Below are 25,157 nucleotides of genomic sequence, written 5' to 3'. Positions count from 1 at the left end.
GAACTTTAGGGGCTGCATACAGCGCCGTGCATGCAGCAGCTAGCGTTTTCAGCACGAGCTCTCCGCTTTTCGGGGCGGAGCAGGGTGCTTCCTGCAGATGCAGGCTTGTGTGCAGTGATAATTTGCGAAATATCAAATTTACTTAGTCAAAGAAACTCCAAAGTTATTTTAGTTTAACACTCGGAAGCCGAAGTTGATGAAGTCGCCGCTGCCGACTGCCGCAGACATATGGCGCATGCATCGCCGCGGGGGCTGGAAAATGAAGAGCCTGACGGAGTAGTTTTCGCTCATGCTCGTTCCAATCCTGTTATTTCTTTGACTCGATAATTTAATTCGCTTCTATCATTTTTGAATCCTGAGGAATCGATGGGTAGTGCGGCTTCGCCTTTTGCCCACATCCCGACACACCTCTCGCTTCAGGACGGCCGCCGAAGGACACAACAGTAAAGTCAACCGGACGCCAGTTCTTATAACAATGTAAACAGGCGACTTATGGATATCCGGTATTAGAGTTATCGCATGAAGTGCAACTCTGAAGTGTACAGGCGCCGATCCCGACACGGGATGCGCTGCAGCGCTGGGCCACAATATACACGGAAAATATCACACCAGATCATTATAAAATAACTCCTTTTGTTCCGTTTTGTTTCAAAAGAAGCAATTTACCATGGCAATCGTACTCAGGGTCACGAAACTCCCAGCAGCATCCTTGGCCTTCACTAATCTGGTGTGACGAGCATATGCCTTTTTGCTTATGCGCAACCCTGCATGCATTTCTTCATGCACACAAATCGTTGGATCTTTTAGTATTCATAAACATGCATGCACCCGCATTCACACGTACTTCCGCACATGTATGTGTGTACTCAAACATTCAGGCAAATACGTGCACACTATATTCTTGTATATATGTATACACGTATTTACGTCTGCATATGACCATCTTCACATAGTCATACCTGCAAAGTACCTAGAGTATAGATAAAGTCACTGTCAACAGTACACAGCAACTAAGTGCCCAATTGGGGGCGTCCTGTTTGAGACTGTTCTCTTGTTTTCCTGTCTGTTTTGTCCTTGATTTGCTTCCTGCTGTAGTTTCTCTTTGAATTGTTTGCTGCAGTCTTACGTCCATCCTAAAGTCTATGCGGAACTCGTCGCGCACAGCGAGGGGGGGCGGCAGCACAGTGTACAGACAGCCTGTCCTGTGCACTGTCATGTGGGCTGCATTATCTTGGGGGTAATGTGAGTTTAGCAGGCATATTTTTTGCATTTTGCTTTATGACAAACGCTGTTCAGTTTCTCGTGGTGCGCAACTGAGGTGGGGATGATGTGTAAGTTGAGCTGGGGTGTGTGCATGACTGCCGCGTATTGCTAGCTTGCGTGATTGTTGCGGATATTTGATGATATATTTGTCTATTAATTGGCTTCTGTAACTGCAGGCCTGAGCCGATGGTGCAGAAGGAAGAAATTGGCCTCAGCATTTGCCACAGAGAAAGCACGCGACTGCAATTAGGGGACGCAGTTCATCTACGCGTGCTGATGCTTCCACAGCCAAAACCTGTCGTGGGTTTAATGCAGTTGGAAGTTTCCACCTACGTCCGGCCAAGTAAGAAGGACCCTCTTTGGTGCTTCAGTTGCTGTGCTGTTGCGTTTCCTTCTTGCGTCTTTGTTGGCGCTGGAGCCGTCAACCTTCTTTGTCTGTTTCCGTCATGCTCGGGCGTTGGTTGCGGTGCTCTTGGACTGTTTCTATCTTTTCCCGTGGTTTTTCCTCCTCCTGTTTCCCCTTTTTGCCGCTTTTCGCTCCGTATTTCTGTAAGTGACTCCTTAAGGAGTTGGATTGTTTCCTTCTGTCGCCCTCTTGCTCCTTGTCTTTTCATTGCTGTATTTGCCATTGTTGCCTGGTCATCGCTGTTTCTGTTAGCGATGCTATTGTGTGTTCAGCGTGGTTTATTTTTATGTTGTCTGTTGATTGCCTTTTCTGTGTCTTTTGAATGTTTAATACTGTTCTGATTTATGATGCTCCTCCGTGTAGTCTCTTCAATGCTTGTGCTTCCCTCTCTCGCAATATCGACGGAAGGGTCTGGAGGTTTCTCACAGTATATTGTTTGTTGTGTCCGCACTCTGTTTCGGTTTGTCTGTCCCGCGCATGCACAATGGATTGGATTTATCCTCCCCTGTTTCTTGCTTTCTTGTCTTTTTTGTTTGTTTGATTGCTTGTTTCCCAAGCGCTTTTTGGTTCAGTTCCATCTTGGTGCAGGGATGCGCCTGTTTGGCTGTCTTTGTATGCTCATTTCTTTCCTCCTAATTTTCCCTTGTTTTGTTGTTTTCCCCCTTTGGTTTTGTTTCAGTGGAACGCATTTGTATTAAAGATGAAACTCTTGAACTCGATATTCGCGAAGCCTTCACCGGCCAGTATTTCTCCGTGGGGCAGTCTGTTGCCCGCCGACATGGAAAGGAGACCCTTAAGCTCACGTGGGCACTAAACACACAAATTTATGACCTTACTAACTCTCTTGTGAACAATTAATTAGTAAATGCTAGTTCATGCGGGGCAATCGAACTGTGAACGAACGCCGGAAGTAAGACGTGAGCAACAGCCGCGCATAGGACAAAAGCTGCTAAATTAGTTGCCACTTACACATTCTACTTTGATGGGCTAAGCGGCAGCTGCAAGCTGTGATGCAATATAAAATGAGAAGATACAGGAAAACACTATGTAGAACATATCCGTAATAGTTTCTTCCGTCCACATGTTTCTTTGTTTGCTGCCGTCTAATTTGTCTACTGAAATACAACATTTAGGCTTTGTGCCGTGTCTCCTCGATGCATCTTCAAGGCATCTGCTCATGCCCATTTAATTGTGTTTTATTCTTTTCTTAACCTTCGCCTTCGCATTGTTTTCCCTTGCCTTCGTTCACTCCATCTCTTTCATCTTCTGTTTTGTTGCTGCAGTGTGGTGCAAATGGTCCCTGTGGAGACAGCGGGCGACAAACGCGCGGGTACGTTGCTTCTGCCCCACCCATGCAAATCCCTATGCCTAGATAGCTGGCATGCCAACCATAAAGTCAGGTTACAGCTAGTTGGAAAACAGTTCACAGCTATGGAGCAGACCAACTCATCCAGCTAGCTACTTTTCCGGTTGCGTAGCCCATTGCTTAGTTATTTGACTGGCTGGCTAGCTGGATAGCAAGTCAGTTAGCTAAATAGCAAACCCTTCTATATGTGTGATGCATGACCGTCGGGTGTTTGTAAAGTTGATGATCCCGGGATTCTGTGCTCTTTGTATTGTTCTGGTGGTTTAGTGTTTATGTGACTTGCAGCGCCCGTCAGTCCGTTTGCGGAGCTGACGGCTCAGACGGAATTGTTGTTTTCCAGCGAGTCCGATTGTCGGGTGCACGTACAGTCGCGAAAGGTGTTGCCATCTCCGTTGGTTTCTCCCGATTTTTCCTTTCAAAAGTTGGGCATAGGGGGTCTAGATAAGCAGTTTTCGGAGATTTTTCGACGTGCCTTTTCGAGCCGAGTGTTCCCTCCTCATTTGGTCGAGGAGTTGGGGCTGAAGCACGTGAAGGGGCTGCTACTCTACGGGCCCCCTGGCACAGGAAAGACGCTGATAGCACGGCAAATCGGGAAGGCGCTCAAGGCGCGAGAGCCCAAGGTTGTTAACGGCCCTGAAATTCTTAATAAGTACGTGGGACAGTCGGAAGAGAATGTGCGGGCGCTGTTTAAGGAGGCAGAGGAGGAAGAACGCAAGCGAGGGGCGGAGTCGGGCTTGCACATAATTATATTTGACGAACTCGACGCGATCTGCAAGCAAAGAGGTTCGAACCCTGGCGGGGCAGGGGTGACGGATTCCGTCGTGAATCAGCTTTTGTCAAAGATAGACGGCGTGAACGCCCTAAACAATATCTTGCTGATTGGCATGACCAACCGACTCGATTTGATTGACGAGGCGTTGCTGAGGCCGGGGCGCTTCGAAGTGCTCATTGAAATCGGCCTCCCTGACGAGAAGGGGCGGCTGCAGATCCTCACAATTCACACACAGGCGATGCAGCAGGCTCAACGGCTGGACCCCTCTGTGGACTTGGTCTTGTTAGCAGAGATTACGCGCAATTTCTCTGGCGCAGAGCTAGAGGGCCTTGTGCGTTCTGCTGCATCATTTGCGTTTCAACGCTCCGTTGACATGAAAGACCTTTCGAAGGCAGCAGACGCCTCAGCCATCCGCATCACCATGCAGGACTTCGAAGCAGCTCTGGAGGAGGTGCGGCCTGCCTTCGGGTCTCACGAAGAGAGCCTCTCCCGGTGCATACAAAACGGAATCATATGCTTCAGTAACAACTGCAAACGCCTGCAGCAAACCTGCTTGACGCTGGGGGCGCAAGCTAGGGACAGCTCCCACACACAGGTGCTCTCGGTCCTGCTGCAGGGGGTCCCAGGAAGCGGCAAGACGGCCTTAGCCGCCTCGGTAGCCAAGCTTTTGTCTTTTCCCTTCACCAAACTTGTGTCAGCAGAAAGCTGGGTTGGTCTGCCCGAGAATGCTAGAGTCAATCTGCTGCAAAAGGCATTTCAAGATGCCTACAAATCAAACCTCTCACTGGTGCTACTCGACGACCTCGAACGACTCGTCGACTTTACACCCATCGGCCCCAGGCAATAACCATACACCAACTTGCTGGTGTTGCTGATGATTATGCGTATTGTGATATTGATGCAGTTGTTTCTGGTGTTTCTGTTTTGCTGCTTTTGTTGTTTGTATTTGATTGTTGCTGCGTTGTTGATGGTATTGTTAATAGTTACCTCCACTCGGTTACTGTTGCTGTTGCTCCTCCTGGTGTTGCTGCTTCTGATACAGCTCCTTGACTGCTTAGCTGAACGTCGTTTGTGTTGTGTTGTGTTGGGTTGTCTCTAGATTTTCGAATCCTGCGCTGCAGGCGCTGTTGGTGTTGGCGAAGAAGCAGCCGCCGAGGGATGGGGCCAAGCTTTTGGTCATCGGCACAACCTCAGAGGCGGACTTTATTCGAGTTAGTTTTCAGTATTATCCCTTCTCCGTCTTCATGGCCTTTTTCTTTTGCATACTTCCTTGCTTTATCTTTCTTTTTATCCCCTTTCTTGTATCCCTTTTCCTTTTTCTCTCCGTATTCGTCCTATTCTACTTCTGTCTTCCATATGACAACCACTTCTGTGTTGTTGCATATCTCCTCAAGTATCGCCATCGTCGAAGCTGTAAAGATAGCAGACGAGTCACGTCACGACACACCAAAACCTCAATAAAATGCAATAATCAAGGTACATGCGGGTGAACGTGTTGGTACTTCCACGGAGAAAACGGAGCATCGCTGAACACCTACATGCCAAACAAGATGCTTGCTCTTTCGCGTTTTGTCTTGGTGATCGACTCAGGAGGCAGGTATTGCTAAGGCATTCAACGTATGTTTAGATGTACCCCCTGTAAGGGGCTCAGAAGAGATCGCCGCCGCCTTGAGAGAACTCAGCGCAGACCGTTATCTCTTCCGCGAAGATGAAATCATGCAGGTGTGCAGACACAGCAAGCGCCTGGCACTACTTGCTGTCCGCATCATTAAAAGCTGAACTCCATAAAAGTATAAATTTCCACGGGGCAAACCAGTTACGAAATAGATGCAACATAAGACACTATTCCCTTTCACATCTAGGGTTTAGAGCTTTGGGTTTAGGGTTAAGTTCTTGGAGCGGTGCAGGTTTGTGAGTCGGGGGTCTTGGAGACGATCCCAATCAAACAGCTCATCATGGTCACGGAGATGGCGGCAGAGAAGTGCAAACCAGGTAAGACCAGCAAATAATAAATTATTTGTGCGGTTGGATATGCTGTTTGCGCTTTTTGGCTCCTCAACCAAAATGCACGTGCTTGCGAGTATCTGCGTAGTTCGTTCCCACCGCATCCTGTCATTAGTTTCGTTGTGTCTTTTGTTTGTGTGAGCCTAATTGTATATTTTATCTACTGTGTTTATTGCCCTTATTTTGTTTATTGTGTGGTTTGGGTTATTCGGTCGTGGTTGTACTAGGGTGTTTGTAAGCCGAGTTGATTGTTTTTTGGCTAAATGTGTGATCGTTGCTTTCTGCATGGTCTCCGTTGCTGCCGTCTGCTGCTGCTGCCTTTAGTCTTGTGCTGACATATTATGGGAGTTTCCTTCTGTCTATTGGGGTTTTGTTTGTTGTGCTGTTTCTCGCCTGGTGCTTTCTGTTAATTTATTCTATGAGGACTACCTTGGGAACCTCTTCCCATTTATGCCTTTATGTATGTGCTTTCGTGCATGTTGCTTTCCTTTTCTCCATTTGGTTATTTATCTCTTATTTCTTCTTTTATTCACTGATACGTATGTGCATTTTTCTTGCTTATGTCCTACAGAGCCAATAAAAGCGGACACCTTCATCAGCTGCTTGAGGGACTGCGGACTCGACAACTTCTCTCGGTTGTTTTGATTCTTCAGAAAACTAAACCAACGGGTCATTCTTAGGAAGAATAGACGCAATAAATATATAAGAAATGCATTGAACATAGTTAAGAACTATAGTACAAATTAAAATACTGGTCCTGCTAGCCTTCGATAGGCATCAGGTGTTTTGGGCTTTTGTTTTGGTTGTTGTCGACAATAATCCTTTTTTTAGCAACTCATTAAGTGATCCCCTATGATTCCTATGACTGCTGTCACCCGTCTTACTATGATTTTTTCGCAGCACTATTGCTAATACCGTTCACTGTTTACGAATGCCTGGCTCATAAATAACGAACGTTCCATCCCAGTGTTGTGGTGTTTGGACTTCAAATCCATTAGTATTTCGTGTGTTTAGCCATATTGCAGCTATAGGTCAAAGTCGTTGCTAGTGCTCATGCTTCTTCCATGTCTTTGTGCGTCACTGAGGAGAGGCGATGAACCTTCAGTGGTGGTAGCACAAATTAACAAACAGATGGAGGCGATGAAACCCAAAATTGCATACCAGAAACACGCATTAATGCATGCCTGCATGCACGTGAGCATGAAAGCCTGGTGGAGTTTGTACAGTAAATGAGGAAATTTTGTATGATCTTCATCTATATCACGGGCGTGTTCATGTAATGAGATTGGGCTGTTGTTTTATCTATTTATTGCTGCGTACTTGAGCCTTTTCATCAAATGTACAATGTTTTATGATATGTATGATTGGTATATCAGCCACCGTGTACAGGATGCTCGAATATTTGAGCTCCCCAGGAGGACGAGCGAGGTAAAGCGGGGTTGGCGTTGGTGCAAGATGCAGCAAGTCTATGGTGAGGACACCTTAAACTGCCATTAGTATTCAATAATTTACTATTGGCTTGAAATGCTGATTTCTGTTTCCTAGTTCAACTGTAACTTCGTTGTGGGGGGAGGAAGGAGGCTGCATGCCTGTTGGTTGCATCGGCTAAGGTACTGTGAGGAATATAGGGGCTGCATAAGCTGCGAATTTCCTCCTTTCCACAATTTTTTTGATTAACACAACCAATTATTAAACTGGTGGATTTACTTTTTAATTTGGTCGCCACAAGGCAACGCAACACACGACTGTGTGCAGAGCCAACCACCCGGTGGTGAGTGACCTGAGGGAACGGGGAAGGAAAACTGCCAATATTCATCGTAAATCGGAGCTCTCAAAGGTAAAGAATTAAAGTTTGTATCCTTTTCATTTGCTGTAAAATAAAAGGGCAAACAGAAGAGAAAGTGAGGGAAGCAATTCAAATACTTTCCGTCCGCCAGCACAACTCAAAACCTGCTGCCGCCGACCATTTCGAACGGAACCTCTCCTCGAAGTTTCCCTACCATTTACCCCTCCCAAACCATTTAATCGATTTAAAAATATTCATTCGACTCCAGTTGTACACGGATTTCTGCGGGGTGCATGAAGTGTGCGAACCAACGGCCTTTGGAGCCGTAGCACCATTGCCACTAGGTGTCTGCAGCATCTGTTGATGCTCCACCTAAAATGCAGAAGCACAATAATTTTACTTAGTCTCGCTTTCAAACTTAAGTGACGAAAAGATGCCCAACTAATTATTAGAAGACTATTCTCTAACAACGCTGCGAATGCAAGGTCCCTTGACCCATTTTCCCCCTACTGCATCGTGTTTAAGCTTAATCACTCTTTAGCATTGTTAAACAATTGCTTCAATTTCTGCAGTGTTCTGAAAAATGAAGAATGCAATTTACGCTGAATCCTCAAGGTACGAAGAGAGAACAACACCGTTTGCGGGTTATCAGGGGAAAGTTAAAAACAAAAAAGAGAAAACGGTGGCAACGCTATTGACAGCAAAGACAGACGCAAACGCACAATCATATAGTCACGCTTCTGCCTTTCCGTTTGCTGTTGCTGCTTCTCGTAGGGCCCCGACAGCTCCTAGTGTTCAGAGGCTGCGCAGGTATTCTGATTAGTTTCGATATTCTATTGAAGGGATCGTTGGTTATTTTTGTCAAGTGATGCAACTCTTCCTTTGCCGATGCCACTTATGCCCATTATTGATTTACCTAACAGAAACCCACATCAATTCCGTTTACACTACATACATATGTAGTTATGGACGCTTAAGCATACATTATGAAATTACATATGTGATCCACGGACATGCGTGTGCTTACGCCCATGGTGCATGCACTGGAAGACGACAACAAATTCATGCGCATGCAGAGAAATGCTATTAGACGATAAATCCTCTAGCTTGCGCGCTGTTTAATTCCATTTTATGTTGAGATCCAGCATGTTTAGTGATACCTTCCAGTGGGTAATTTCGGTAGTGCTGTTTCAACTGCTTGTCATTTTGTTTTACAGTCCCTCTTCGTTGTCGAAACTGCGAGGCCTCACCAGCGCTCAAACAGGTACGTTTCTCTCTTTTGCCTGTTTTTCAATATAAATAGTGAAGTGGTAGTGCAACGCGAGAGCGCAACGAGATTAAGCACAAACAGCACCCCCAACGACTCAACCCAAGCGAAGCCAGCGGCTTGTTTGCTTTTCATTACAGAGTGCCTAAGGACGATTGAAAACATAGATAGAGAACAAAAGGAAGCCAGAAGAAGGCTGCAGGTATACTCTTATGAATATATATTAAGTTATATGCACACATCCAGTTATAAGCATGAAATATTGCATTTGTTGGATATATATACGTTACCTTTGGTTTGTCTGCAAAGACGCAGACATCCGCTGCTCTCTTCTCTGTTTTGCCCTCAAGGTGGAGTTCCGCCGTTTGTTGATTTCTTACCTCCGAGAAAACCGGAAATGTGTAAATTATTTCCTAGACACGTAAGTTGGGTTGTGCATACACAGCAGCACCTGCGCATACATTGCACTGTTTGGGCTTGCGCGTGCAGCGACTACCCACAAGTTCGACCTAGCACTGCTATTATAAGGAGCTGAATAGTAATACACAAGTGATGCGGAAGCATGAGGTAATAATGAGCAAGTGTCTGTACACTTGAAGCAGGAAGTGCGGGTGGAAAATGTTGCAGGCCCCCCGGCAAGAGACTATTTCACGAGCACACAAACAGCTATCTGCACCTCAACCCAGGTTCGTCTCTCCTGCATTATTCGTGTTCGTGCAACCAGAAGCAGGCAGAAACTCTGGCCTCACCTACACTCGAACCTCCTGCATGAAGGCGGTTGTATATGCCTCCTTTTCCTTTTTCCCGTCCCAGTACAGAATCAGAGTCAGGGGTGCTTAGAGAGCTGGAACTTGGTTGTATTCTCTGGTGTCTGAATATACATACGAGTGCAGGTCTGGAGGTGGAGAGAGCAGAGGCAGAAGCGAGACAAGATTTTGCAAAAACCAACGAAAACCTCCTGAGGAGAAAGCTGCAATTTGTTTTTCAAGAAATAAACAGCGCCTACCAGCTTAAGTTTACTGTCAGATACACAGCCCTTCACTCTGATCTTCGTTGCGTTTACGGTTTACGGTTTTAGGAGAGGTATAGAGTACACGTTAGTTTGTCGCTACTCGTTTTGTCATCGGGAGTGATATGTCTTCGTATTGCTGTCTAATGCATCTTTTTGGTGTCCGTTCCTTATGTTTGGTTGTGTTTCTCTACTTCCCCATTCACTTGATGCCGCTCATGCTTGCGCTACTTCTCCCAATCAACATGCTTTGTGCTCTGTAAACCCCCGACAATGTCCTTGCAAACACTTCTGGATGGGATAGCTAGCCTCATTGCTATCCAGCTATCCACGTTTTTATCTAGCTAGCCACCTAGCTAGCCAGCAAAACCAACTCTACGGAGCTAGTGTATCTTCACCGCTTGGCAAGTTAGCTGTAGTTAGGGACACACCTGGCCAGCTCTAGGCTAGGGATCACGATCACTAGCTCTATGACTAGGTAGACAGCCATCTGGCTTGACAATTTGCTAGCGGCGTGGTTAGCTGGCAAGGTAGTGCCGTTGACTGTATGACCAGGTGGATAGCTAGTTGGTTTGGTGTCTCTCTGGGTGTCTGTCCTGCAGCTTCAGCGACTGAACGTTCTACAGGAACTGTGCAGGTGAGGGGACCCAACAAAATCTGCCTGCATACAGCAGTCTGCTTGTAGTAGAGAGAGCAGCACCAAATGTGGTTACAGCTGAGCATTCATACACACAAATCCAGGACAGACACTATATATAGGTTGTTGTGTGGGTGCACGCACAGACTGGAGAGTCGTTTCAGAGCTATTGAAGGAGAACTGCCTGCGGTGTGTGGAACTACAAAACATCGAACATTTCACGTTTGTGTCTGGCTGCTGCAGCTGCAGCAGAAGCACCAGCAGACACAACCAGAGACACCATATATACTCCTCTGAACTGCATTTTGTTGCTGCTGGAATCCTTATTTGCTGCTGTTTTCATGCGCTTTTGCGCACCGTTCCGTGTTTCTATAAATCTAATTGCCTATATGTGTTTCTGCGAGTGTGTTATTGTCTCTCTCTGTCAATCTCCATTTGCCACAATGAGTCTTTCCATCTCCTATTCCTATTCACTTCTTGTTTGCCTTCACTCCACCTCGTCGCTGTAAGGGTAGCAGCAGCATCAGCAGCAGCAGCAGCAACACGGAAGCGTGCCGAAAGGAGATACCAATAAATAGGAGACAGTTTGATATGCTTCAGGATGCCCGCAATGAGTTTGAGATAGGGTGTTGGAATAAACTGAAACAAACAAACTGGTTAGCCCCAACAAAACAAACTTGCATTCTGCTGCTTATATTTGTCTCCTTTCTCTCTTCCTTTTGCTGCCCATCATTCTTTCTGTCTCTCTTTGCCTCTGCCTGCCTCCCTCTCCGTCTTGGTGTCGCTGTACTTCTGTCTATCACCGCCTCTCTTTGTCTTTCTCTGGGTTTTGTCTGTGTCGATTTCTCTCCCCTGTTATTGTGTCTTTATCGCTCGTCTTCGTCTCTTCGGCTGTCTGTCTGACTGCTGCTGACTGCTGCTGTCTTCTTCCGTCTCCTTTTTCTCTCTGTCATCTAGGTTTTGTATATCTTTCTGTCTCTGTCGTCTGTCTATCCGGTGCCACATGCCCCTCCGCGTTTGCTTGTCTCTTTTTCTTCGTGGGAACTTCTGGTGTACATACACGAAGCAAACGAGCCGCAGCGGCTTCTTAAGCTGATGGGGTGTGCTCCGCAGGTATGCCTCCCTTGAGGCTTTGCTGCCCTCATCGGCCAGCAGTTCTAGTCACTTACAGGACCCGAAACAAATGGACTGGGCCTTGACAGCAGCAGCAGGTGGAGCAGCAGCGGATGCTGCAGCAGCAGGTGCATCAGCAGCTACAGCAACAGCAGCACCGGCGCTCCCTCGTCTCCCCGGCAGCTGCAACGACGGGATTCCAGAAGCCCCCCGTACAGATCAGCAAGGCGCTCCTGTTGCAGGTCCGGATGCCCCTGCTCAGGTGTCTAGGCACCTATTCAAGTTGTGGGGTTGTTGCACAAATCCGAAGAGCAACAGTATGCAAGAAGCGGCTGACGGTACCATGGATTTGCCTTCTTTCCCTTCTCCAGAGCGCACACCAGCAGCACCAGCAGCACAAGCACCAGCACCCGAAGAAGCAATAGCAGACGAGGCAACGGTTCCTGAAATAGAAGCAGCTGTAGAACCTGCAGCAGCAGGAGATGCTGCGACAGCAAGGGGTTGTCTTGGCAGCTGGACTTTGAAGCAAGAAGAGCCGAAGCCTCTTGTAAGATCGGAAAGGGGAAAGGCCCTAAGGAAACAGGGCAACACCGGTAAAAACTGCTGCAGCTCTTCTTGCTGCATCACCAGCACCTGCAGTAGCAGCAGCACGGGCAACGGAGGTAGCAACGTCTCTCCACATACGTCAAATGCAGCCACAGCCGATAGGAGAAACGATGGAGACAGAAAAGAACAGGAAACCGACATAGAAAAAGAAGCAATCTGCAACAGCAACAGGAGCAACAGTAACAGCAACAGCAGCAACATTAACAGGAACAGCAGCAACAGTAACAGCAGCAGCAGCAACAGCGGGGTCACAGCCGCGCCTCGGGGGCGGTATGTGGTGAATGGGAGAGGGCGTCTAACAGCAAACAGGCAGCAGGTGCTGCAGAGACAATGCAAAGTTGAAAAGGAAAGAGGAAGAGAAGGTGAGTACAAACATACCGCAGAAAGAAAGGCCGGGGCAAACGGCTGTACACATAGTTCGCCTGTGCATGCAAACACAGATGGCAGACGTTCAAAGGCAAGAGCACACGATGTGCATGCGCTGCGGTTAAAACTGCTAGACATAAAGAGTTATGACAGATATAAAGACACAGAAGCAACAGAGAGGCCAATTAATCAGAACAGCTTGAGAGACAAAAATAACAGCTGCACACACCAGAAAAGATAGAAAATAATAAGCTGCAAGAGACAGAGATGCAGCAGCAGCAACCAAAAGCAAACTAAGAAAACAGGAAGCTCAAGACGATTACAATAACATTACCATGCAAACAAATGCAGAGCAAGAAAAACATACAGCGAGACTGCAGACACAAAGCAGCAGGTCCAGCAGCAGCAGCCGGAAGCTTGCCGCCTTGCATTGTGCTCAATTGCGCGCAGCAACAGCACCAGAAGAAACAGCAGCAGAAGCACCGGCAGAATCTGTGGGGTGGAAGCAGCAAGCAACCAGTGCAGGTAGCAAAGAAGCTCAAGCGCCGCGGCATGCAAATGTGTCTGCTGGACTGCAGCAAAGTGACAACAGCGCCAAGCAGCCTCAGAGACTTCCAACTCCTTTGTCCCTGAGAGAGCCTCATGCTGCTGCAACGCAGCCTGCTGCTGCTCACGGTGCAAGCACACCATCATCCTTCCAATCTACCCTGCAAACAACACCACGGAATCGGCAGCACCTCCAGCAGCTACGGGAGGAGGAGGAGGAGCGACAGCAGCAGCAGCGCATCGCCTCGCCTCCTCCCCTCACTCTTCCTAAACCCCCCCTACATCCACCAGAACTGCATCACAGACTATCACCTGGGCAGCAGCACCAGCAACGGCAGCAGCCCCAGAAACCGCTGCAGCCCCAGCAACCGCAGCACCTACAAGTGACGCCGCGCCCTTGGCCTGTGCATAATGAGGGGCTCTCTGCTCCGGTGGATTTGCGTGGCAATGCCCCCTTAATCTTCATGACTGATATGCAGCAACATAAACAGCACCAGCCGCTTGTGTTTGCTGCAAGTGATATTCAGCACCACACGTGCCCAACCATCGCGCGAGTGCTTCTGCCAAGCCCCAGGACGCCACTGTTGGTGCTGCCGCAGTCCACAGCGGTTCCTCAACAAGTGCAGCAGCAGCAACGGCTACAGCAGGAACAACTACAGCAACAGCTACACCTCCACCAGCAGCACCAGCTAGGTAAACAGCAGCAGCTACTGCAGCAGCAGCAGCAGCAGTTACAGCAGCATCAGCAGCTACAGCAGTCCCATCAGGATCACCTGCACCAGCACCAACAGCAGCAGCTACATACAACAATGACTCCGCAGCAACAAGCTGATGCTTCTACACAGCAGCACCATCTTTTCCACACCACCCACTCTCTCCACCTGCAGAAGCAAAGCCACAAACAGCAGCAGCAGCAGTCAATGCCAGACAAATTGATGAAAGAGAGGCAACATGGGCTAGTCGATGCTACACCGGGAGCAAATTGGCAGTGGAACTGGCCGCCCGAGGCTCACACGCAGCAGCAACAAGAACTGCAACTACACCAAGAACAGCAACAGGAGCAGGAATTGCAGAAGCATGAATCGCAGAGGCACCAGCAGAATCAGGACTTGCAACAGGGTCTGCAGCATGAAGTGCAGCAGCAACAGCAGTTGCAACAGCAGCAGCGGCAACAACAACAGGAGCAGCATCAACAGCTGCAGCATCAATTGCCGGAGCATCATCAGCAACAACAGCTGCAGCATCAACCGGTGCAGCAACAACAGCTGCAACAACAACAGCTGCAGCCACAACAGCTGCAGCCACAACAGCTACAGCAACAGCACAATCGTAACCTCATGGAGGAGGTGCCACCTCAACCCCTCAGTCTGGCATGGCAACAGAAACAGGACTTGCAACAGCAGAAACAAGAGTTGAACCCGCACCAGGGGCCACAGCAGCAGCGGGAGCGGCAGAATCTCCAATTACCACAGCAGCAGGAGGTGCACCAGTTGCACCAGCAGCAGCAGCATATGCTGCAGCACCAAGATATGTTGCGGAAGCAGCACGAACTGCAGCAACCAAAGCCAGAGCCGCACAAACCACCGGCGTTGCAGCAGCACGTTCAGCAGCAGATGGAAGGAAGTATTCGAGCGCATTATACTGAAGGTCTCGAGTGTGAGGCCGTCACCCAGCAGTGCATGCCGGCACAAGCCAGACCCCATAACACGGGTTACGGTTTAAGTAAGCCGCCTAACGGATTTACAGCAGCACGCGCAGCAGCAGCAGCAACAGCGGCAGCGATAGCAGCAGCGACAGCAGCGATCAAAGGCGGCCCCCAAACAGTTGGGTTGTATGCAGGCCAACAAACGCATACCACAAACGGGCAGGGCACAGCAGTGGAGCAGCAGCAGCAGCGACCGCTTCTGCAGCAACAGCCCGAAGTGCCAACCCCCGGAAGCCCAGAAGAGATCCCACAGGAGACAGACACGAATGGTCTATCACAGCAGCAGCAGCAGCACCTGTTGTTGCAGCAAGAGCAACAGAATGTTCCACAACTGACGAGCGCCTTGCAACAGAGGGGTCAGCTGCTAATGCAGAAGCAACTGCAGGAGGAGGAGCAGCAACACACCAACACCAGCAGCAGCAGCAGCAGCAACGCTGTGAACCACTGGCCTCCTCCTCGGAGTGCAACCATAGGAACAGTTTATTGGAACTCTTCTTCTCGCGGGGCCACCCAACGGGCAGTTTCACTCCAGCCCAATCTAACACACACTCGTAACGGCCTGCCAACCCGTTTGCCTACTGCTGCTGCTGCTGCAGAGACCTACAGAGGGTTTCCATGCTTCGTGTCTCCTAGGGTGGTGCCTCTGGAAGGCGCACCGAGAACAGGAGCAGCAGCAAGGGTTGGTGTTGCGGCATCAACCGCCTCCCCGTTCCTGGCTGCTTCTGAAATGGAGAACCGCAGAGCGGCATTTCCTGCTGCTGCTGCTGCTGCATCTCCCACTGGAGCGGCAGCTACTGCTTCTCCCTGTGCACAAGTGCACCTCCAGCCCAGACTAGCCCCTGTTTGGATGCCTCATCAGCTGGCTCTGCATCAGCAGCAGCAGCAACAACAGCAGCTGCTGCTGCCGACAGTCCGTCTCACTACATTGCCTCCGCAACTCTCTGGGCCTTTACTGGTCTCACCTGGGGGGCCAGATGCTCATCCTCAGCTGCTCCTGCAGGTAATGGGGAACAGCTCAGGCTGGGGTGTACGTACACCTCAGCACCCGTCGCATTGTGTATAATGAGTTCTTATTTTCTGTGTACTGTCCTGCTAATGTTCAACACGCTGCTGGCTAGGAGCAATTAACAGGACAAAAAGGGCAACTGAAGTAAATATATACAACACATCAACAAATATAGCCGATAAAACATATGAAACAGACAAAAGAGACAACGAGAGAAGGAATATCTACATTACACTAACCACTTTGGACGCACCCTAGCATCGACGCCGCCCACTGGAAAGCTGTGTTGTGGTCTTACAAAAGGAAGATAAAAGTACTTTATCTTTGTTGAGCCCACATATGCGCTAGTCCATGCTACAATAACAAATATATAAAAACAAATATACGACAAAGAAACCAAAACAAGAATACGCAAAAGCAAATGAATACGAAACCAAATATAGAGAGCCGAACATATGCAAAAATAAATATATACAGAAGCAAATACAGGCACACGCAGATATATAGAAAACCAATATACAAACAAATAGAGCAACAAAGAGACATAAAAGCTGACAAATAGAAAAACGTACAAAGAAACGGCCATAGGCAGAATGAAAACAAGGAAACAAGCAAACAGACCGATACACACTACCAATAAATATGATCAAATCAACATACAAGGAAGTTAACAAGCAAGCAGGGCAAGAAGATAGAATCACCCATCAGCACCTTCTTGCTCTAATAAAAATGCAGCAAAGTGGGTGTGGTGGATCAAAGGTGCAACACAAACAAGAAGTAAGCACAAAACGCAGAGAAAACAAAACAAAAGGAAACTGTAAGTATAAACAGCAGAAACAACAAGACAAACTAAAAACAACAGAACTAAACTACGCAGAACAAAGACGCTTGACGCTTCTTTTAACCGGCACGCCATAAAGGAGAGAGTAAATGAAGCTAGTAATAGGTCTTTTGTGAATATGTGCGAGTTACCAAAAGGATAAATCAATAAATAAATTATAAATAAAAAGTTAAGGCATCTGAAAGGGCTACCGCGCAGAAGGAAGGCCAGTCCACAGCAAAGGGGGCCCCATCAGCGACTCGAAGTAGGCGGCGCACCCCCTTCCTTCTACATTTGTCTCGGGGCCCTCCCTGCAGCCTGTGGGGCCCTTGCTTTTCGCAACTCCCCTTCCTTCTCTGCCCCCTTCTGACAGCACTGCTACTTTCATAACAGTGACATTAGTAATGACAACAACAAGAATAAGTCACCTACCCTATCGTCAAATAGATTATGTTTGCTTCCCGAGAACAGCTCGGGAACCCATCAACCTGGGGTTGATCCCCACCGTTGAGGGCTTCGAGATGGCGGGGGCCCTAGAGGGGCCCCCCAGGAGGGTATAGAGGGGTCCCCAAAGGGTTCATTAAGGGGCCCTCGAAAAGAGAATATGGCGGCCCCTAAAGGTGCCCCTAAACTCTGTGGATTTGGAGAAAGGACGCCGAGCGCGTTGGGTTTAATAAGAGGAGCAACACTCATGAATTGGAGGGGAGGGATAGGTGAAGATTCATCCCAGTACACAGTGACCATTGCAAGAATGTAAATACATCTCAAAAGTGCGAGTGCATGTCTCAAGATACCCATCATAAACAAATAAAGATAGAAGAATGAGTAAAAAGAATAAAGGAACAAACAAATACCACATATACAATGTGAGGCGATGTTATAGGCACAACAGAAACACCCAAAAGTCACTTCTCGAAAGCCCCAAGGCAAGGGCATCGCACACTCAACAGCCCCGGAGAAGCTGGAAAGCCCAAAGCCCTAAACCCTAAACCCTTCAAGGGTTTGCAGGTGCGAAGGAGGTGGTGGCGATGTACGAAAGATTTAAGGCGGGATCAAAGAGAACAGGAGACTGAATGTAGGCGAAGGGCTCTGAAAATGAACAGAAATAACAAGCAGCAAGGGGCAAGAAACCAGTAAGAGCCACTAACAAGCAAAGCCTATAAACAAACAATGACAACAACTGTATACCTATAGAGTAAACAAATACAGACAAAGGCTGAACCTTGCATACGAGCCAACCTAAACCACCTTCTCAAACCCTCCAAATGCATCCACAAATACTCCCTCTTGATCCCCAAATCCTAAACCAATAACCCTAGAGCCTAAACACTAAGTTGTGTGCCCAAGAAGAGGCTGTCTCTACCGCACCTGCTCCAACAGCACCCCTCCCATCCGGTTAAGTTTGTGTTATACCTGGTTGTGGTTTGTCTGGCTGAGGGAAGCGAAGTTGCGCGGCGTTTGTTTGTGCTGAATTTTGCATGACTTGTTGGGGGGTTAAAAGAGTGGCTGATTGGGGTGTTTGTGCAGCTCCTCCTGGCAGGGGTACACCCGGTGGTCCTGCTGCTGCTGCTGTTGCTGCCAGCTGCTTGGGGGAACCAAAGACCCTCGCCTGCAGCTGCGCAATATACTTTGCTAAGTCATTGTTGCGCATTTCTAATTCAATAATTCGCCTGTCTTTTGACTCGCAACGCTCGCAGTAAATATCAAAACATTCGAAACAACCGGGCTGTCCGCACACCTGTAGATAGACAGATACACATGAACACAACAAACAAAATAACAGACGTGCACGCAAGCACACAATGAAGAACGAAAACGAATAACAAGATAAGGGAGCAGAAAAAACAAATGCGGCCACAAGGGAGGCAGATACCCGCGCGTGTGCTGCCGATGCTGCTGGTGTTGTTCGTGCTGCTACAGCGTCCCTGAAGCCTGTATCGTGAACACTTTCTTCTTCTCCTTGCTCTATAGTGACACCGACGACCCAGCCATGCTCTTGCGTGTACTATATATGTGTATTTATGCGCACCTATACAAATATACAGTTGTGTGTGTGCGTGTGTATGGCTGCTGCTAGTGCTGCAACAACGACATGGGAGCAGTAAACGGTCTCCTGCTCACTGTTTCATATCGTGGGATGAACTTAAAGCCAGGGGGAGGTATCATCAAGAGCGTTTCGTCATGCGCCCGGGGGCCAGATTCTCTTCTGCGCGCCATCGTGTCCTTCCCTCTACTCCACCGCCTTCTCCTTGCGCGCCTCCAGGACTTTGGCGGGCTTACAGCTGCACTTCTGCCTGTCGTTTAAGGATGTAAGAGGTGGTGGAGACTTCGAGGCCTTAGTATGAGGCTGGTGTGGACGTACACCTTCCACGGAGCGGTCCAATGGTTTCCAGAGTGATGAGCGGATGCACGGTAGCGGGGGTCTCAGCGCGTCTTTCTTGCTTCCTTGGAGTGCAATAAAAAGAGCTCGGTAATTGAAATTGTCTAATATTTGAACTAGAAGGAGAAGAATAAATGGAAAGCCAGCGCGAAGTCGACAGTCGCCGTATGGGAGACCGACGACAGAGCAAGCTGCAAAGGAGGGTTCTTAGGGTCCCTATCTCCTGTATGTGAATAAATTTACACTTAACTCCTTCCAAGAAGCTCTTTTACTCAATGTATATGGTTTTACTCTAGCCAAGTCGGAGAGAAGCTTCAGAAGAGCAATACATGTAGTTCATGGCCTCCATGAACACCTCATCGCAGCTGCTGCGACTCATACAGCAACACCGATGTTGTGTTTCTTTGCCTCTTGTCCCACTTCTCCTGATTTTTTTAATCTAATTTCATATAATCGACTATGATTTTACTTCCTGTTCCTTTTTTATTATTCAACATGTGGGGGGAGAAACTGCAAACGTATGCCGACGTAGCTGTTGTGTCTCGGCAGCCGGCGAGCGTCAGGCAATCGAGAGCGAAGAACCTCCCACTTTCTTCCATTAGAATAAGATTAAATGGTTTTAGATAGGAATTTTATTCATTTTATTTATAATTTATGTGATAAATGTGGTAGACAGTGCACTAGAAGCCCAGACGAGACCTCTACTACCCTCCGTCATTCGAAGAGATCGGTAGTAGCATTACGGGATACGAATAGGCGGGTAAATGAACCTGCTCTTTTCTACCCAGCCAACGAGCTGTGTATCTTAAGTGAATCAAGAGTTCGCTTAAAGTACCTAGATGCAGCTAGCTGGGGCCGCTAGAGCACACCGAGCTGTGGCTAGCTGCGACTCCCAATGCAGCGTTTCATGACCCTGCCTTACTGAGCTTACGACTGCTCTAAGTTGAGGAAGAGGTGTCTTAGTACACTACGCAGTACTTTATGGTTAGGAGCAGCAGGGACGAACCATGACACCCCAACACACACACCAGGACACCCAGGGACTGCGAACGCCTTCGACAGAAGAGAGATGCGACTTTAACCGTATTTCGGAAGTAAGGTAGAGATGTTATGACCCAGGTGTACAGCCTGTGAGTACTGGGCATGTAAATGCCTACCCATCATCAAAAAGGCAAAAGGGCGGGTCAAACACCAGCAGGCAAATGTGGAGTTTAGAACCCCGGGTGGAATTACTGATTGGATCTACCTCGTAATCCACATTATGCAACGCCACATTCTTGACGTGTGCAAGCTCATGAAAGCAGATGAAAAACTTGAAGCCAGCGAAACCAAAGAGGAGAGTGAAGGATCCTGGATACCAGAAACTTGCAATAACATAACATGTCCAAAAGGGATATCAGCACCAGCAGCTCCTACTTCAGTCATCTACGTGCTTGTCCTAGTTTGCGTCGATGGCCACAAGTTGTTACAGCACCAGCCTACTCCCAATTTACCGTTGGTGACGGTCTTTTGCATATCGGAGCAAGTCCGTGTTCTATAAGGGTACTCGTCAGCTGGCTTACCTACGCCTTTTGGGCCAGTGAGCACCTTCAAAGGTGCAACGATGTCTCAATCACAACTTCGTACCGCTAGTCAACGAGTTCAGAGTGTTAAAAAGCATGGACGACCTCCCTGAGTCTATCTGGGGTGTGGAGAAACGCAAGCAGCATTTGAGGAGGAAGGCGTTACTGTTAGGTGAGGAACGGAGGTCGGTAGAAGCACAAAAGTATCCGCCTTCCGTGAATGTAAATAAGTTCTTATGGGTTCAGTGTCTGCAACACCCTTAACCTTGTTGTTAGGAAACTCAGCCAATATGCCATCCCTCCCATGTACTAGTTTGGTGGCCCTATATATGGGGCAGTCCAACTATCCTCTGATAGCATCTGCTCGATACCTCTATAAAAGAGCACAATTTCAGGCAGGGGAATCTATTTTGCCAGCTTCGTTTGCCTCAAATGTATCGAATAGCTACTCATCATATATATCCGCCACCATAATAGAAGTAAGTCGAACCACTTAGAGCCAGAAGATCAAACTGGCGCAGTATCGAAGCCCCTTTACACAGCGAGCATGCAGCTTAGGCGTTTTGGTATGGTTGGATGCTAACGCCCTCTGAAGAGCGGAAAAGCGGGGGCCAGCAACGGCAGTTCGTTATGGGGTGAGGCAGACCTTCACCAGTTCGTTATACCATGCATATGGGGCTTTCGAAACGAAGTAGAGGAATATTGAAGCATATAAATGCACTTATGAGGAACTCTCCTCATGAAAATCAGGAATAACACCACAAGAAACAACAAATCAAGCAACACATACTTTAGATACACGTTTACTAAGCCACGGACGCCACAAGAAATGGCACTATGACGTTAAATGGCCAGTAGACTGACGAACAAAAGGAGTCTCTGGTGATCGCATAGGCGTTTTCAGCTTTCTTGATTGCTTTGTTTATGTGCTGGATTCTCCTTTACTCCTCTGTAGCAGGCTAAACAGCTTTATTTCTTGTCTATTTATCAACACCTATTTTAGTTGGAGGGGAAGAAGGTAACAAATAAATACGAAGTATACAAGCAGTTTCCATATTGCTTGCTGCAGCAGTGTCTGTGCCTGGAGAGAAGGTGGAGGCTCCTAGTTGTACAACCAGCTAGCTGAAATAGAGAAGGGATATAAATACAGAAAAGGCTGTGTAAGACAACACACAATACTGACAGTGTGTCTCATAAAGAATGGGGCTGCATGCAGCCCCATAGGAGCATCTGTATATTTTTCTTTGTTTACACACCGTGCTGTTTACAGCTTAAAAGAAGAAATAAGAAGAGAAATATTTGTATATTTCATAGTTTAGGGTTTAGGGTTTAGGGTTTGGACGACAAGGCTGCTGCGTGTGCAGGGTTTGCATGCAGCTTGAATTAAACCCTTCCTTCCTGTGCGGTGTATGTTGAACTTTTCTTTTTGTTAAGAAAAATATTCATAGAAACCCTTGTCTTCACTACAGCATTATTTGATTTCTTATTTTTTCCCCAGCAGTGCCGCCAGAAGACCTAGGGTTTAGAGTTTAGGGTTTAGGGTTTGGAGCTCCTGCTCACCGTCCCGCGGACGTGTTGAAACCCCCGACTTAACCCCTTGTTGCCGCTGGGGCTCTCTAGGGTTTAGGGTTTAGGGTTTGGGGTTTAGGGTTTGTAGTTTAGGGTTTCTTCTTTGTTTCCTTAACCGCATCTAACCCACCCCCTACTCTCTCCTTTTTCATCTTCTTGTCTCCTCTTATTTTCTTTCTTTCTTCTCCTTTTTTCTCTTTCCCCCTCTCCTTTCTTACTACATTTTAATATATTTATATGTAACTTTCTTTCTTTTTTATATCACCTATCCTTATTCACGTTAAAAAGCGGCAATTCCCTAATGGAAAGGGAAGAGGGGCCCCCCGGGGGCCCCCAGGCCCCCTTTAACTTCTCTGCGGGGCCCCCTGGGGGCCCCGGGGCCCCCTTTAACTTCTCTGCGGGGCCCCCTGGGGGCCCCGGGGCCCCCCCTGATACCTCTGACGAGCCCCCCTTGGAGTTAGACTTAGGACGGAGGGTAAAAGGGGTTCGGCTGTCTGTTGAGGGACTAAGGAGAGTTAGGCCAGAGACAATTGCTGATGATGTAGCTCCTATTAAAAGTGAGCTGCTGCTGTTGCTGTTGCTGCTGCTGTTGCTGCTTCTGCTGCTGCTGCTGTTTCTGCTGCTGCTGTAACTATTGTTATGGTGTATGCTACGTTTTTTGTGTGTTTATATGTAAGAGGGATGCGTTCACTGCTGTTGCTGCAGTACCTGTGGCATCATTGCTGCTTCTGCTGTTGCTGCTGCTGTTGCTGTTGCTGCTGCTGCTGCAGATGCGCGTACAGTTGGGGAGTTGCTGCTAGCATTAGATGCAGCACAGAGACGTTTATCCTCATTAAATATATTTGCTAAGACAGTAAGCAGAGTAAGATGTGGTAAGGAGGAAGGGGATGTATCTGTTGTGCTGCTGCTGAGGGAGCAGCAGCGGCGCTGCAGCATAGGATCCTCCCTTAGCAGCACAGGGGATTTGCTGCTAGAGGCAGCAGCAAATGTACCTGCTGTAGGGGGCAGCAGCAGCAGCATGAATATTCGTGGTGCCTTCTCCTTATCATCAACTAGTCCTAGTCAGCATTTTGCTGCTGATTTGCTGTTTCCTCGTATACCTTTGCTGCAGCGGCAGCAGCAGCAGCAGCAGCAGCAGCAGCAGCTACCATTGTTACGAAGGTGGCAGCTGCTGCCATCTGCTGCTGCTGCACTTCGCGTCTTTGCATGCAACAGAGACATGACGAATATAAATTCATCTCTTGTGCATCTAAGAGGAATAGCAGCAGATATCCGCAGCAGCAGCATAGATAACAGCAGCAGCAGCAGCAGCAGCAGGCATATGCTGTCTCTTAGCTTTATATCTAGGTCCTCTCCTCCTCTCCTGTCTCCTTTGTCTCGTGTCCCTTCTCCTTCTATTGATGCCCTTCCTTGGTCATCCTTTAAGCATTCAATTAAATATATTTATAATAATAATCAGCTAGATGTCCCTGCTGCTGCTGCTGATGGTGATGATGGTGCTGCTGCTGCTGCACTGCAGCAGCAGCACCAGCAGCAGCAGCAGATACCCGTGCTGCTGCCTAGACGAGGATATGCTGTTACTGCAGCAGCAGAACTAACTCTCCCTGGTGGTGATGTTCGTTTCCTTAAGGGGGAGTTGCATGCGCTAGCAGCAACTCCTCTCTCCCTCCCTAGCAGCAGCAGCAGCAGCAGCAGCAGCAAGAAGGAGAAGAAGGAGAGCCCATTCGTGCTGCTGTGTCGTGTAGGGTTAGGTGCTCTGCTTCCTGCTGCTGCTGCTGCTGCTGCTGCTCCTCCCCCCCTACAGGATCGTTTCTATATGGCGGGCCCTTCTTGCCCTCTTAGAGGATTTAAACCTTTTGCTGTTGGACCTACAGATCAAGGTACACAACTCTGCTGCTGCTGCTGCTGCTGCTGCTGCTGCTGCTGCTGCTGTTGCGCTGTTGCTGCTGCTGTTGCTGTGTTTGCTTGTGCTTTCTTTGTGTACGGATTGATTGGATGGTGTAGCTGCTGTTGTTGCTGTTGCTGCTGCTAAAGCTGCATACATCTGCGTGTCCTCATGCGTACACGTTTGCTGCTGCTGCTGCTGCTGCTGCTGCTGCTGCTGCTGCTGCTGCTGTTGCTGTTCAGCATACACCATATGCAAGAACCGTTCTGTTGGTACACCTGTACAAGACTACTTGGGTGGCGACGCCTTCTTTGGTTCAGAGGTTGCCCTTGCTTACGACTTCCATCTCCCTAGCAGCAGCAGCAGCAGCAGCAGCAACAGCAGCGGCAGCAGCAGCAGTAGCAGGGAGGAGAAGAGAGGGTATGGTGGTTATCATCCCCGTTTCTTTATATTTGGTAGTATAGGTACATTAGGTAATATTTTTCATCGTTCCCTGCAGCAGCAGGATCCGTTGCTGCTGCAGCAGCAGCATCCTCTGCAGCACCATCAGCTGCAGCAGCAGCAGCAGCAGCAGCAGCAGCAGGAGAGTTTATTATCCCGTGTCCGCTCTCTGCTGCATGCATGCCGCTGCAGTATAGGGTTAGGGTTTAGTTGCCCATTAGGAAGAGGTGTATGGATAGAGGGGGGCGCCTCCTTCCCTATTATTAAGGCAGATACTGATCTAACAGAGAGAATGCTGCTAGGGGTACGAGTTGCTGCTGCTGATGTTGCTGATGCTGCTAGTTAAAGCGCATGCAGCAGCAGCAGCAGCAGCAGATGCAGCAGCAGCAGATGCAGCAGCAGCAGATGCAACAGAAGGAATGCTGCTAGGGTTAAGTTGCTGCTGCTAGTTCTGCAGATTGGGCAACATACAGCAGTGTAGCAGCAGCAGCAGCAACAGCAGCAGATGCAGCAGATACAGCAGCAACAGAAGAAATGCTGCTAGGTCTAAGAGTTGTTGCTGCTGATGCTGCTGGATACACATCGTGTGCAGCAGCAGCAACAGCAGCAACAGCAGCAGCAGCAGCAGCAACGGATGCAGCAAATGCA

At 48.3% G+C, this 25,157-nt stretch overlaps 3 protein-coding genes across 3 annotated transcripts; 2 read left to right on the top strand and 1 right to left on the bottom strand.

Moving 5' to 3' along the window:
* Window positions 1–667: 667 nt before the first annotated feature.
* On the top strand, window positions 668–6,456 carry EMWEY_00003670 (N-ethylmaleimide-sensitive factor, putative; the record flags this gene model as incomplete). Its single annotated transcript, XM_013477788.1, has 10 exons — window positions 668–727; window positions 1,121–1,242; window positions 1,440–1,606; window positions 2,349–2,472; window positions 2,953–2,999; window positions 3,321–4,594; window positions 4,929–5,018; window positions 5,398–5,529; window positions 5,715–5,799; window positions 6,383–6,456. 10 exons carry the CDS (start codon window positions 668–670, stop codon window positions 6,454–6,456), a joined length of 2,175 nt encoding a protein of 724 aa, XP_013333242.1.
* Window positions 6,457–8,180: 1,724 nt separating this feature from the next.
* EMWEY_00003660 (hypothetical protein, conserved) lies at window positions 8,181–15,909 on the top strand (the record flags this gene model as incomplete). Its single annotated transcript, XM_013477787.1, has 10 exons — window positions 8,181–8,212; window positions 8,815–8,861; window positions 9,180–9,285; window positions 9,678–9,885; window positions 10,476–10,510; window positions 10,657–10,699; window positions 11,021–11,166; window positions 11,624–12,591; window positions 12,947–15,202; window positions 15,497–15,909. The coding sequence occupies 10 exons, from the start codon at window positions 8,181–8,183 to the stop codon at window positions 15,907–15,909; spliced, it is 4,254 nt and encodes a 1,417-aa protein (XP_013333241.1).
* A 2,159-nt stretch (window positions 15,910–18,068) lies between these two features.
* Window positions 18,069–18,889, bottom strand: EMWEY_00003650 (hypothetical protein, conserved; the record flags this gene model as incomplete). Its single annotated transcript, XM_013477786.1, has 2 exons — window positions 18,069–18,410; window positions 18,794–18,889. 2 exons carry the CDS (start codon window positions 18,887–18,889, stop codon window positions 18,069–18,071), a joined length of 438 nt encoding a protein of 145 aa, XP_013333240.1.
* Between the last annotated feature and the right edge of the window lie 6,268 nt (window positions 18,890–25,157).

This window comes from Eimeria maxima, genomic scaffold, assembly GCF_000499605.1.
Source record: "Eimeria maxima Weybridge genomic scaffold, Emw_scaff19, whole genome shotgun sequence".
NCBI classification, from domain to species: Eukaryota; Apicomplexa; class Conoidasida; order Eucoccidiorida; family Eimeriidae; genus Eimeria; species Eimeria maxima.
The sequence above is the reverse complement of the archived record's forward strand: the minus strand, read 5'-3'. Positions and strand labels throughout refer to the sequence as shown.